At 36.7% G+C, this 15908-nt stretch overlaps 1 protein-coding gene across 1 annotated transcript in view; it reads right to left on the reverse strand.

Annotated features, from left to right (window-relative positions):
• Window positions 1-15908, reverse strand: part of arap2 (ArfGAP with RhoGAP domain, ankyrin repeat and PH domain 2) — a 156262-nt gene that overhangs the window by 18581 nt on the left and 121773 nt on the right. Inside the window, exons 18-24 of the mRNA XM_067437348.1 lie at window positions 15291-15489; window positions 8577-8640; window positions 8011-8174; window positions 6908-7120; window positions 5299-5404; window positions 4600-4747; window positions 2541-2609 (exon numbers count right to left, since the gene is read on the reverse strand). Of these exons, the coding sequence (XP_067293449.1) occupies window positions 2541-2609; window positions 4600-4747; window positions 5299-5404; window positions 6908-7120; window positions 8011-8174; window positions 8577-8640; window positions 15291-15489 (963 nt within the window). The remainder of the gene's footprint in view (window positions 1-2540; window positions 2610-4599; window positions 4748-5298; window positions 5405-6907; window positions 7121-8010; window positions 8175-8576; window positions 8641-15290; window positions 15490-15908) is intronic.

Below are 15908 nucleotides of genomic sequence, written 5' to 3' on the forward strand. Positions count from 1 at the left end.
GCTCGTTGTCTGTGCATAGCCTATATATGAATGTATATTTTGACCTACTGAGAACTTGTGAAGAGCTAATAATGTGTGAAAGAGTAAAAAAAAAACGTCAGGAACCCATCCGTCTCACATAAATGAAGAACTGCATCATGGAGACGTAGTTCTGATGCCTGTGGCGAACTGTGATGGGCTACATCGTGACTATGATGAGAAAAAACAGGTTTGGTTGAGCATTTGGTCCTTTCTAGGGTCTTATCTAGCTGTTTTTGTTTAGTTTACATGGTCTTTGGTCTATGGTACGTTCATATTTCATTCAAACCGCACCAGAGTTGGCCTGGAAGCTGACAGAGACCCATCTTTTCAGCGGTCTTGGTCCGCTTGTTTGGTGCGCACCAGGGTTCGGATGGCAGTGTTCACATTTATTCAAATGAACCGCACTAACAGAGCAATCGCACCAGAGTCCATTGTAATTGAACCAAACGTGCCGAGTGTGTGTGAAACTCCCTCTAATGTCTGTGTTTTGTTGGCAATCAGCACGTAAGTGAATATAATGTCAACAACAGGAAAGTTTAGTGAATCAAAAGTTATCCAGAGATAATGGGATGATGTATTGTGTGTGTGTGTGTGTGTGTGTGTGTGTGTGTGTGTGTGTGTGTGTGTGTGTGTGTGTGTGTGTGTGTGTGTGTGTGTGTGTGTGTGTGTGTGTGTGTGTGTGTGTGTGTGTGTGTGTGTGTGTCCTTATTTATATTACATTGTGGGGACCAATAAGTATAGTAAAACCTGAGATCACCTATATTTTCTAAAGGCTTATAAATCATACAGGATGTTTTTTTGTTGTTGTTGAGAAAGTACAAATGCAGAATGTTTCCTGTGATGGGTAGGTTTAGGGGCAGGGGCAGTGTAGGGGGATAGAATGTACCTTTTGTATGGTATAAAAACCATTACGCCTATGGAGAGTCCCCACATAGATAGTGAACCAGACTATCTGTGTGTGTGTGTGTGTGTGTGTGTGTGTGTGTGTGTGTGTGTGTGTGTGTGTGTGTGTGTGTGTGTGTGTGTGTGTGTGTGTGTGTGTGTGTGTGTGTGTGTGTGTGTGTGTGTGTGTGTGTGTGTGCGCGTATGTTCATGACCCTTTTTCTCCACCCACTGCACTCCTCCATGAGTTCAGCTGTTTTTGGAAAGTATCGGTACAGCATATCTGTCTTTTATAAATATGATAAAACTAAAGACTCAGGAAAAATTAAGGATGCAATACTACTCTATCCACTTCTTATGTCGTGGCGTAAGGAACGCCGTTTCTGGGTCCAAACTTCAACTCGTTTCACTTGAGAATGCCATTGACGCCCGTTTATGAGCGCTATTTTTTCATATTAAACATCAAACATTTAAAAAAGTTAAACATTTTAAATACTTACAGTCTACAAAACATTCTCTATGGTCACAGCGTTACAGACATTAATATTTTAACAATTTATAAAAGATAAATCACTGTCTGGCCATCTGTAATTATGGTATGGAGAAAAAGGTTATTATTATAACTTTTTTTGTAGTATTACACCACATTGTGTGCGTATATTAGCACTGTTTGCAGTTTTTCTTGTGGTATAAGATAGAGCGTTTGGACCCGGAAGCGCTGCCGCGTGACGTCAGCCTTAACAACCAGATAGGTACTCAAGATTAACATGAGATTGTCAGAAACTGTGAGTGTTATGTACCCTTTAAATACTAGATTAAATATCTTAGCCAATATTGAGGGATAATGTGTACTAAATGTGTATTTGAATAATCTGTGGCCATTGAGTCCTAAGGCTCCATTCATAAATGGACTAATGAGATGTCATTCATGTACTGTCCAGATCGATTACATTTGTGGAAAATACATCAAAAATCGATTTAAAAACAAAAACAAATGAAATACATCTCTTCTGTGATGATCATGATTTTAATTCATGAATTCAAAAGGATTTTGAGATTGTTGGGGGGTCAAAAATGTCTAAAGGTTGCAACTTTGGAGAAGTCAAAATATAGGTTTAGAGTTTTGATAACATTTCTACGGTACTATTCTATAATGTGGACATTAGTGTGTGACTCTCTCGTTTCAGTGTGTGAATCTATCAGCCTGATACACAGTTTTGAAATGCTTCAAGAATTTTCCATGGGTCAGTTCAAACACTGTCTTTGCCCCAACTTGAACACCTACACAGAAACTTTTTAAACTCGGACAGCAGCAAACAAAGGAAGATTAATTTGTTTTCCAGCTTATCTGAACAAATTGTTCCTTGTGGTGTCAGCGAGGTATAAAGCAGGAGACGGAAAGGTTGGGTAGCACAAAGAGCTTGCCGTTTGCTCTAATTTGCTCTAAACAATACCAATACAGGTCAAAGTGATTATGTGACCTGTAAAAGGCACACACACACATACATATATGCAAACAAAAACAGGTTTGTGGACTGTAACATCATGCGCTACAAAAATCTCTGTCTCACATTCACAAACACACAAACACACACACCAACACCTATTTAACAGGAAGGTTAAAAGGGGTGACTTACTGTGGTATCCTTCCACCTGGTGATAAAGCTGTTTTCTTTCTCCATTTGCCTAACCTGCTCTTCATTGACCTGTTTTAATGGACCCACACAGATAAACAGAGATTAAAGCCCCTGTGCACAGTAAACAGACCTGCTCACATCCCCAACAGCAAAGTCAGGGCATTTTAACTATTCAAAATGCATCCCATAAGAGGACCCGTTTAAAATGACACTAAAAGGTTGAAGTGGATATTTAACTACACAAGTTCATTTACCCTATTTTTACATTTAGATTACCTTTGCCATCATCTAATGCTCACTTAAAGCTTTTATTTCTTTATAAAAAGAAGCAAATTTCCATTTTTCATGTTTTGTTGAATTACTCTACTATTAATTTTTTTTAAATGTTTTTTAAAAGAAGTCACTTTACTTAAAGCCTTAATATATAATGCATTATTCAAGTATTTTAATGGATTAATTATGCCGTGTAATGCACCTTATAATGCATTGTATGGTCTCATGAATAATTGTCATCAGTTATTATACTTTATAACACTTAGAAAGTATAATAAAGTGTTACTTTATAACACTTTTAGAAAGTATAATGCAATAAATTAAAACACGACAAACAACTACTTTCAGAGGTAATAAGGAATTTGTGAGTGTGAATACTATAATGAATTTTAACTTTGGTTACAATTTTTTATAAAATGACATGATGCATTCTAAAGTGCATTATGAATACCTTTATAATGCATTATACATATACAAATGTATGCACAATTTTGTAAAAATAGTAATATTTTGAAATAGTATTACAAATGAACATAACTGTTTACTATGTGAATATATTTTAAAATGTAATTTATTCCTGTGATGGCAAACATTTTTTTTTAGCATCAATACTCTAGTCTTCAGTATCACATGACCCTTCTAAAATTTGATTGGTGATTTGCTGCTCAGGAAACATTTCTTATTATTATCAATGTTGAGAATATTTGTGGTGCTTAAGAGTTAATAAGTTAATAATACAATTATTTTATGAATAGAACATTTAAATGAACAGAATTTATTTTAAATATGATTCGTTTTTTAAATAATGTAAAAATCTTTACTGTTTTTGATCAATTTAACTCATCCTTGCTAAAAAAACAATTTCTTTTTAAATAAAATAAGAAAAGTTTACATTTTATTAAAGGCTTAAAAAAACAATATTTACTTAGCCATATGACAACAACAAAAAACGGAGTAGTTGGCTCATTTGTAATAAAAAATTTATTTATTTTTTAATTATGTGTATAGTAAACTTATAATTTACACCTGCATGCCCTGTTATGCTACATGTAATTTGCCATATTTTTCTCTAGATTATGGCTATTTGTCACACAAAATTTCACATTTCACACGCTCTCCTTCCTTCCTTCTCTCTAAAAGTACAAGCGCGTGAATGTGTGAAGCCAGGGGGCCTATGAAAGTATGAGCGAGCCGAGGGGGAATTAGCACAGCACAGCACTGTAAATCCCATTACAGAGGCAAGCGTCCAAGTGCAACACGAACACCGTCCCCTTCTTCACGCACTTCTACCAGAGCTGCGCATTTCGTGGTGTTGAATGGAAAAGCTATCCACTGTTCTCAGCACCATGAATTTTGTCATATACTCTGTAATGGGTACACAGCCACAGCTTGCCAGTATGTTATAGCACACTTCAAATGGGGGGTTCAACACGGACAAGCCTGCTGTATTTTTATGAGAAATAATTACAATTGACAAGATACCATTTCTTGCATTAGATTCTTTTGTAAGAAACTACTAATGAAGCAGAACCCTAATAACTAAATCAACTCTCTCCTGTACTAAAAAAAAGGCTAATAACAGTATAAATAATTTATTAACACCACACACCTGTGAAATCATAACAGCACTGTGACAATGTATTTTGGCTCTCATACTGTGAACATGATGTTATAGATACGAGGGAAATGGATATTGGAGCAGTCTCACATTTAGCAGACCCTCGGGAATCGAGTGACAGAGATCAACTAGGCCTGAATCCTGAGAGAGGACACACGTTTAACTCACAGAGAAGAGCTGGATGTAATTGTTGATGAGGTCCTCCACCACGCGGGTCTCCTGAGCCGTGTGTCCCTCCGTTTGAAACAGGCACGAGGAGAAAACACATGCCAGCTTCCGCGCGCTCATCTGGTTGATGTGCGAGCACCTCTGGATCCTGTGCCGACGTAAAATATGTGCATAAATATATGAATACTGGTGGGGGAAAAAGACCTACATAAATCATAGATGAGTATACACACTCCGACCATACAAGTAAACACATATATACACTTCTGAATTCACCGAATGAGCCCTCTTTTGTTGGCACAGTGTTATTGTTTGCACAACTTTAAGGTAGTTTTATCCAGAATGTTATGACAGGAAGTGGGTGGATTTAAATGAAAGCATATATAAGCAACAAAAACAAAGCAGGCAGGTGCAAATGCAGTGTAGACCCGAAGACAACAAAACGATTATTGTACATCATGGGGGAAATGTTAGGCTATACTCCAAATATGCCAAAAGGGCCAATTAAGCCTTCTTCAAACAATTACAGTCATTACAGGAATATTTCGAGCAATCTGACATACCCAGAGAGGGTTTGGAGTGCCCATGTTTACTCTGAGCTATTTAACCAGACTTCAAACATAAACACAATACCAACTGGAAATGTTACTGGCGTGAGATGTTATTGCAGACTGTGCTGTTACGAAAAGAGGAAATTACCTGTACAAATGCTGCAGTAGGGCACCAAGAGTTGACCGGTTGACCTTGGGTAAACTCTGAATGTAGGATGAATATTTCTGCACTCTGACCTTCTCATTCTGTTCATCTGCATCCATGGACAATAAACACTCTTTAAATGTAGAAATATACTGTGTATCCAGTCTATTCACACAAAGATTGTTTGCATTTTACACAAATGACAAGACAGAACCTTGGGATGTCATAATATCAAAATTCCAGTAGTCCAGTGATTTAACGGTTCTCTGTACCAATTTGGGTACCACAGCAAAATCTATTTTACTATTTTATTTGAAAAAAATATTCTATTAAATCCAATGAGTTTATTATTCATGATGATAATCATTATAAGTAGCCTAAACATTATTAATATTACATTGAGTAGCCTAATATATTTTTGTCAATTTCTTCAAGTCAAACCGAACGTTTTTTTTGACAGGTTGCTGTGAAGACCTTTGAGTGTCTGTGTGTTTATGATATGACAATAGTTTCTCTCAAATTAAACGGTAAATGCACATGAAGTGACTCTAAGAGTGGATCATGGGTTCATGTCCGAATATTGACACGGCAGAAGCTAAAAACATGTCTGCGCCGCATGTCTGCACCGTTCACTCACACAGAGACACAGAACATGCAGGATTAATATGTAAATAGTCTTTTATGGCTTAATATTCACACACACTAGAATATATTCTGCTATAATCTGGAGCCCTCTGCTTAGATAAACACAAACTTTAAGTAGCAACTGAAAGCAGCTGCATATTAGTGAGTATCGAATATACTCGGTACAGAAATGCTGGTATCATCACATTTTTAAAATTTCAGTACCGACCTGGAACCGAAATATCGGTACCTGAAAAATGATGAAAACCGGGTATAGATATAGGGTATAGACCCATGCATTCAGTATTTTCGGTGCTGATTTAAAAAGTATTACACATTAAGAAATAATAGTTTTGTTGATAATCATCTGAATATTGCATTCTCACATGAGATGAAGACTGCAATCAAAGTGGTTTTCTATAATTATAATTGTTTTAATTATGTATGATGCAGGTCACCATATTTATTTATTTGTTGAAATGACAGAATCCTCAAGCTCATTGGCTGCCGCCTCTGTGGATACGCTAGTGGCATGGTGTTGTTTAGTAATGTGAAATTACACAATGGAACACATTTATTATTGTGTTTTACCAACAGAGATGATGCAAGAATTACTACATATACGACTGATGAAGCAGAAAAGATCTAAAGCCAGAAGACTGAAAGACAAAAAACAAGCATAAACATTGGTGCGACACACACATGACAAAGAAAATCCAAAGTAGTGATGCCTAAGTAACTTTTTTTATTGAAAAGGGAAAGGGGACTAATTATTGTGTAGCCCGCACTCGAAAACTCACTAGTATCAGTGTAATTTACATGACAACTCTCATTGTGGTATCGGTACTTACAGTAAAGTACATGAACAACAGTTATGCTAAAGAACTAGTCAATGCACCTTCCATAACATTAGAGTAGTTTTATCTATAATTAAGCACAAATTAATGCTCATTCACAGGAACTGATTAAGTGGTTTGGCAGCACTTACCAAGGGCAGAGATCCAAAAAGGGTACAGCTCTTTAGCCAATAGAGCGTCTTCACTGTGAGCCAGGAAGCTCTTGAGTGTGTCTGTGACGTCCTCTATCTGGTGGTCTTTAACCCGTAGCTTAACAACCCGAGCATCCTTGGAAAACCCCTGCAGGAGCTGAGCCACACGTCCCGGGTCACCGCTCTTCTGGTAGATTCCCTCATAACACAAACCTGAGGGGAACGGTCAGTGGTAAGCAGTGAGGCCAGTAATGCATTACATAGTAACGCGTTCTGACTACTTTTTTTCAGTAACGAGTAATCTAACACGTTACTATTTCCAAACCAGTAATCAGATTAAAGTTACTTATCCAAGTCACTGTAAGTTACTATTTTACATTTGTCCGGTTTCATCTGAAATGCTTTCATGCATCTTCTGAATTGGTTTGTTTGAGTGATCGGAATTAAATACATCTCGAAAGAGAAAATGAATGAAGGAACCAGTTGTAAAAAGGCCATAACTCTAGCAGCTGCACTGAAGAAACGGACTCTTTAACCCTGCGCGAGCCATATCTTGACAGTGGCGTAAGCTATCATGGTCTCATGTTGTTTCCACCAGCGCAGCACATCTCATTGTTCCTTTTAATTATTAAAATAAATATAAAACGAAGGAGAAGCCTAAAAAAAGGGGCGTAAAAAAGTCGGGGCCGTCAGGCTCAGGCATAAATGCAGGGCTCTAGTCAGGATACATTGTTGACGTAACTGTCAAAAATGCACTTCCAATAAAGTGTGTTGCCAAAAACGGTTTTCATTTCTATGTTGAGGCGGCAGGGGTGTTGTCGGCAACTGCTGAATGTAACTAAGAAAGTAACTTGTAATCTAACTTAGTTACTTTTAAAATCAAGTCATTTGTAAAGTAACCAAGTTACTTTTTAAAGGAGTAATCAGTAATCAGATTACTGTTTCAAAGTAACTGTGGCAACGCTGGTGGTAAGAGCTTTGCGAGATAACTTTATAGTGTCCTTGCAGTAAAAAAAAATAAATAAAAAAAAAATGTTTTTTGTTTTGTTTCTTTGAAAAAGTAATGCAAATGATTAGATCACATAGGAATATAAACGGCTTACCATATTGGGTGACAAAAGCAATGCAGCTATCCACAATGATAGGAACATCATTTTTATTCATTTGCTGGTTGCCGAGAGCCATGCCGTCTGTCCCAGCTGCCAATTGAATGGAAGAGTGCCACAGTGCAAAGTCCTGCTTGGTTATGCCATGTATGTACACAGTTCTGTATTTTCAACAACAACAAAAAACACACACACACATTTCCAAATTAAAATAATATTCAAAATATTAATCCCTGACAAGAGCTATGACATTATTGTTACATTTACTGTACACTACTGTTCAAAAGCTGTACTGTCAGTAAAAAAAAATTATATATATTTTTGAAAAATCTCTTATGCCTTATCAATGCTGCATTTATTTAATCAAACATAGTAAACATAATTGCTGTAATATTATAAATATCTTTATAGTCAATCTATTTAGATCAGCATTAAAAAAATACATTAAAAAAAACAAATCTCAAATCACCCCAAACTTTTAAAACGTAGTGTATGTTTATTAAAAGCTCATAATGCAATAAAAGACTTTGCTTATATTGAGTAAGGTGTCCAGTTTACCGTACCTTCCACGCTCAACCATGAGTAAGACCTGAATCTTCTCATCACCCTCCATATGAGTGGACACAGCTGAGGAAATACAGGAAAACCTTTGCTGAAGTTGTCCATAACACTATTACATTGTCATGAAGATAATATCACTCTGACAAACTGAAATGAAAAGCATTTCAAGCCAAGTGAAATAAAACAGAAACATGATGAAAGCTTTAGTGTTTTGTAAACTTTCCAGCTGGAGTAAGTGGAGCAGAAAGCTGAGTGCTGCTGGTCATTAATTTCTACAGCGTACATGAGAAAACTGCCTTTCCAAACCCATCAGACACATGAAGAGTTGTACATACCCATTCAGAGTCACTGATTCTTCAACATCTGTCATTTTTCTTCACTCCCTCTCGTCTCTCCCCCCGTCCCCCTCAAGTACCAGACTAATATTTCAAATCAAATTCAATGACCAAAACTCTTAATCTTTGTATTAATTTAATGAATTCATCAAATTCATAGTCAATCACTTGTGCATAAACTGAGATTAATCGATTTCTGGGTAATAAAAGCAAAACCTAAACAGGTCAAGTACGAACAAAATTGCTCAATTATTTTGCAACTCCATGCTCAAACAAAATCAACCAAAACATAACTTAAGTGCTAAAAACAAGCACTTTAATTGTTGCACTTTAGCTATTATCAAGGTTGGCAAATTTTGTTTACCAATGTTATTAAAAATTATAAAAAATAAAAAAAACTGAAAAAACGCTACTGGGTACACAAGCTTTATTAAAAGCCATTGCTGAAAAGAGGCAAACATTCACTATCACAGTTTGATAAAAAATAAAATTAAAAACACATACAGCACTTATTTCATCCTTTTAACCTCCATTAAACATTACCGGCCTTAACTTTTATTAAGGAATAAAAAAATGAATTAAACTAACTGCGTTGTTGTGCTGGGGCTAACATGGAAATTCCAATAACCCCTCTCGACTCTTTTTCTTGTTTACACATACAAATCATTTACAAAGGAGGAATGACTTCATATTAAAGGTGGAAAGCAAGCTTCCTTTGCATTTAATGAGTTTTTAGATTATGTTGACAGAGTCAATTTTCGAAGTCAATTTTCAAAGTAATTATGCTTAAAGTTCCCAATGGACACTGCCCCACAGGTCTCAGACCACTAGTGATAATAGTTTTGATTACAACAGCACAACAAATGTTGAACTAAAATATGGGTATGACTTTTAGAATCTCTTAGTATTTAGTTTTCTCTTACTTAAAGGTGCACTATGTAACATTGTTTTTGGTAAAAAAAATCCAAAAACCACTAGGCCAGTGTTATATATTTTGTTAAATTGAGTACTGACAATATCCCAAATGTTTCCAACTATTTGTAAATCGTGAGAAAATTGCCATTTTTTAACCAATGAACCGGGACGTCTGAGGGAGATGCCTGTCAATTGCATCATATCTGCATTACCCTCGGTTTCCGTTTTATTTTGCAGAAGCTTTTTACTCTTAGCAGTGTGCAACAAGTGTCACAGCAGCCGCCGAGCAAATGCACATAGTAACGTCATAAAAAAATTTCGACACACTCCAATCTCGTGACCGGAAAAAGAGGAAATGGTGCCGGCGTCTGTGGCATAATAAAAGTCCTGCTGCTCGGGCGGCGTGTGTTGCATTCATCTTATTAAAAATCGCTCCAGCGGCCTTGTTTAGCTCCCTCAACACTCGCTCCTGCTCTGCTTCATACTACAGTAACATTAATAATCGCATTCATGAACTCGATTCCTGGCCGAGTTCTATCCCGATACTTCTCTACTGGCTGTGAGGTGAAGACCAATGTCCCAAGATTCCGAGCTCAAACAAAGGCGTCAAACTACACCTTTGTTTTAGTTACATAGTGCACCTTTAAACGTCAGCAACATGAGCGCTATATTAACTCAAAGTTTGCTTAAAAAAAGGTCTCCAGCATTATTTGAGATGATCCAAGGAGCATCTTGAGCTTCCATCTGGCCGTCTGTACAAAGAGTTACCAACTCGAGTTACAAACCTTTCTTAATATTTTAAGATTTAAATTAGTTTCATACCAGATTTTTAGCATGGTCCACACTTTTGGACCCCACTGTGCATGAAACATCCTTATATCAGATCCTAATGGAGGACCTGCATGTACTTCTATGTCAGATTTCAGGACCACGGACAGCAAAGTCTTTCACAAATAGGGTGAATTCTGGTTTGGTTGGGACACATTTTGCCAGTGAAAAGACTATGAAAAAGTGTCCCAATCAACATGGATTCACACAACATTGTCATAGTGTCATTCAGCCTGCTTAAAGAAACTACTTTGAGGCGCTTTGAAGAATTTGTGAATCTCTTTCAAAAGCCTCTTTGTAGACAAAATATAATGTATGACTTTCAGATGCCATTTCTTCATAGAGCTATTCAGTTGTTAAATGGATGCATTTGACATTGCAGAAGCGAGTAAAAGAGGGTGAGCTGGGGCAAGCAGTGAACTGCTGCTCTGTCTATGTCTGTGTCCTAATCTAATTTCACAGAGTTGCAGCCCTTTGAGGCCCATATGTTCTGTCGCTACAGAGATCTTAAACCACTGGAGACGCTTCGTTAGCGTGCCACGCTACATTTCAAGGCTTCGCAAACTGTTGAGGCATCACCCTCTTAATCCTGCCCTGAGTATGTTGGCTTTCTGGATTTGATCCTTTTTCTGGCCTTGAACGGATTAGGGGAAAAAAAAGAGATTCATTGATTTTTCCCACCTCGTTCTAGCGCAATTGATTGAAAATGTTGCAAATCTGGTCCATGGGTGCCAAGCTCATGTCAACTACCTCCCGCCCAAACACGATTGCCATCGGCAACTGCGGTCTCCCTTGGAGACAGGCGAGACGTGTGACCAGACGAGTCTTTTAGAGACGTGGGAACGGAGACAAACATTAGCACGCTGAGAATGCCAATGAGGAAATACTAGCAGGAGACAGAGAAGGTGGCCCAGAAGACTAGGGATCATTTTTCAGATGAGATTTCAAGAAAATTATTGTGAGGCTCAAGGCGACTCAAACTATTACTGTGACACTTCACCTCAAACATCTCTGATGTAATTAGATGAAAGAATAGAAGGCACGGGTGATCGTTTCAAAACAGATAATCATAAAAAGGCCTGTTAAGAGGATCTAATAAGTGTTAACAAACTGCTAGAATTGAATCACACATGCAAACACGCATTCAGAGGTCAATTTCAGGGTTAGTTCACTCAGAAAATGCAACAAAATAAACAAACAAACAAAACAAAAAACCTGTATGACTTTCTTACTTCTATGGAACACAAAAGAAGAAAAATGTGCTGGATCCAGTTACAATTAAAAAAAAAATGCAATTACACAATTATAGTATCATTAAAGTGGTCCATACAACACTTGGCTTGATTCACAGAATGAAACATTAGTCATTACCCACTGCTATTCTTCCTCTCCAGCGAGCTGTTAATTGAGGCAATCAGACTGCATCAGCAAACTGACCCAGAGAATCGGATCAGACCCATTTGAGAATAAAACATTAAAAACTGAAACAACTGATTGTCTGGCTCATAAAAAACAATTTGTTTGTGATTTGGACATTGCAACTTATATAATGAACTCTAAAGAATGCCAAGAGAAGCAAGGACAGATACTATTTTCAGTGAATAACTGAAAACAAATTCACTTGAATTAAATAGCCTTTTTTAACTATTCCTCACCACAGTTGTTATTGTTAACTAAAACCAGCTGCCACTCCGCGCCAGCATTTTTGATCTAACTTTTCATGATCATCAAAATGTTATGGCCCCTAGAATATTTCACTGTATACATATCGAAACATGCAATATATCAAAAGAAAGGACAGACCTTCTGCTTTTAAATGACCCAACCCCCTTAACTTTAGACAGTTTTGATTTATATGCTGTTTTCTTTAAATGTGAAATTTTAAAACGTTAATAACAACCCCCGTCTGACATGGAACAACCTCCGCTCACCGCCATCACTACACATTGCTTTTGAAACTGTGAGAAACACTGTTCTTTTCTTGGCACACTTAAGGCCCCTTTGTGCCAATTGGGCATCGTTTAAATCGCTTGTTTTTGCTTATTATTTGCATGTGTTTTGATCAAGAGCAGGCTTGTGCAAAATTCAGAATTTCAGAATTAGGCTCCATTCAATTCATGAATTGGAATTTGAATTGAATTGATTCCGCCCCACAGGAAGTTGAATTTGAATTTGAATGACAGGAAGTAGAATTACATTCATGACAATTCAAAGAAATTCCTTTCACAGAAAGAATGTGTTTAATCTCACATACACTCTGGTGAAGGTTACTTTGGAAATGTAATTGCTTACTGTTATAAGTCACTCATTATAAATGTGGTTTGGATTACTTTATCAATGCAAAGTAATTTCAGTTTAATATGATTAGTAACTAATTTAATTACACATTTTACCTCTAATACAACAATTACATTAATTTGGTAATTTAATAACACAACTTTATTACATGCATCTACACTGTAAAAATATTACACAGTATCTACTTTTAAAAAATGATGGTGACAATATTACATAATATTTCAGTTGTTTTTATGATTAATTAAATCTTATTAGTGGAATATTAATTTAAGTTGATTTTGAAATGTATATATATTAGAGTAAATGGAAATGACCTGTTTATATTTGACTTTCAGTTATGTTATTTAATTAATAGTCTGTTTGATGCTGGCACAAGTAGAAACAAACTTGTTATTGCACTAGCATTAGCAAAGTTATTTATTATTGAACAAAGCAACATTCTTGATAATAATAATCAAAATACTTGCAGTTATTCACATCGCAACCTAACTATAATCTATACTCTTCTGCACAATGGTAATGGTCAAAACTTCAACATAACAGAAATTCTTTCAAATGTTCAAATGAATAAATATTTGAATTTTTTTGTGTGTGTGTGAAAATTACAAGACCCATGATTCATTTTTTACAGTGTCACTCCTCAACCCTGTATACATTTTGTTCTAAAATACAGATAATGATTTATTTAAATAAATGAATGTTAAACCTCAATGTTGTTGAATTAGTTTGTTCCAATGTTATTTTCATTTCAAGGTAATAAAATAACACAAAGTTGTTGTAAATGCACTTATCATTAATTCCCATGCAAAACTCATTAAGCAACATTGATGCATCTAATTCTCAATCACTTCTCAAATGTTTTATCATTGAGTCTGCACTGTCGTTCTTCTCTGAAGATCTTTCCTGCAACACTAAAGATTCTCTCAACAGGTGCAGATGAAGCTGCTATGGCAAGATGGACATGTATATGAATTTCTTTGAATTTTTATTGAATTTCAGTACTACTTCCTTTAATTTAAATTCAAATTGTAATTCTACATCCTGTTTTTGACATTAATTCAAATCCAATTGAATTGGAATTTAGGATTCATTCCTAATTTAATTCTGAATTGTACACAAGCCTGATCAAGAGATCAGTACTCTTTCAAAAGATGTCAGTGCTCCCTGGCATATAAAAATGAAAATAAAGCTAATACAAATTACAAAAACACAACATAATTCCTTACAAACTGAAAAAATAAAAAAGATAAGCTAATTCAAAATATTATAACATTATATGAACTATTTTAATAGTATATAATAATACTAAAATAACACAATATTATTCCTCACACAAAGCTATCGAAGAGTAGCCTGGATGCCAGCCGAACTTAACCCACAAAAATTTTAGGTCGGGCAATTTGGTCTGGCCTTGCTCCATAGAGGAGTGATTATCCTCGAACAGAAACTGTTCGGACCAATGAAATCATCAGGCGGGCTTTAGACGATGACGGACAGATGATAAACAGTAACTTAAGTAAAGGGGCTTGGATTATATTTGTTTGAATCCTAAACACAGAGCTTGTTTGTATCTGCATCACCTTCACAATTTCTCTCAGAAATGATGATCATGTTGGGTAAGTACTCTGTGTATCATTAAATAATTTTACAACTCTGGCAAAGATCGTGTATTCCAGCCTGATTTCAGCGCGCGTGCAGACAGGGTTGCCAAGTTTTTACAACAAAACGCGGCAACTACTAGGGGGGTTCTCCGGTGAAAAAATGGCGTTTGGGGGGTAAAATGTGTGTTATTGTGGCAAGGTTGCCTGATAAAAGTCGCACTCCAGGGTCTATATATCACATAATAGTCGCTTCAACCCGCAGACATAGAAAAGAACCCGCGGAAAAAACACGGACTTGGCATCACAGTGCAGTTGAGCTCTGTTGACATTTGACAAGTAACGTTATGCGTCCCTTCGTTGCTCTGATTGGTTGTAGGTCTGTCCAATTGATGTCTTTCCTAGTTCGGAAAATAATCATAATCACAGCCCAATGGAGCAGTTTCAGACTCATATTCTGACTAGAATTGAGTATGACCACGTCAGGCTAATCGAATAGGTCTAAAAGACTCGAAATATAGCAAGTTTTATGGACCACTTTCATGATACATCTATGGTATTTTGGGGGGTATTTTAGAGATTAACAGTTCCAGTCCTTTCATTATATTGAAAGATTGGCCATGATAACTTCAAAAACTTGCCTGTTGTGTTCATCAGAAGTCATATGGGTTTGGAAAAACATGGATGAACTATTCCTTTAATATCTTTCATTCTACTGATATGTGTGCATATTTGTTCTCACTAAGCTCCTGTAGGCGTTTGAGTTGAAGAACTCCCTCCTCTTCATCGTCATCTCCAGAACAGAAGTAGAGTTCTGAGCCCACCAGAGCAAACCATCCCATTCGCCAATGATAAAGGTCATGGCCCTCCTTATAGTGCAGTCGACCAATAAGCTCACTGTCCTGCCTCAGTAGAGCATCTGCCCTTGCCGGGACAAAACACTGGAAAGAAAGAGAAAAATATTAGACAGAGAAACCGTGTGAAAGGCAGAGAGAAAACATTTAAGAGTCAGGGGCTTGTGTAGATCACACAAATAAGTTTCTAGTGTTTTCTGCCAAACTGAAACTACAGCTAACCCTGGAGTTGCATTAAACCGGCATATACGGATAGTGGTACAAACACAAACATTCTTTGAACATTCCCTAGCTGGAGTTAGACAAACACTTCAGCCTAGACACTAGCGCCTCCACATTTCACTTAAATGGGAATGTGCATATGTGTGTGAGTGAGGGATGAGAGGCAAGAGAGATGGATCTGTTTGAAGGAGTAATAGCATACACCCACTCACACAAGAAAAACATGAATGCACTCCGACACAACAGGGACGAAGACACAATAAAATGACCTTCAAGAGTCAACT

Source organism: Pseudorasbora parva, chromosome 1 (genome assembly GCF_024679245.1).
Source record: "Pseudorasbora parva isolate DD20220531a chromosome 1, ASM2467924v1, whole genome shotgun sequence".
Classification (NCBI taxonomy): Eukaryota; Metazoa; Chordata; class Actinopteri; order Cypriniformes; family Gobionidae; genus Pseudorasbora; species Pseudorasbora parva.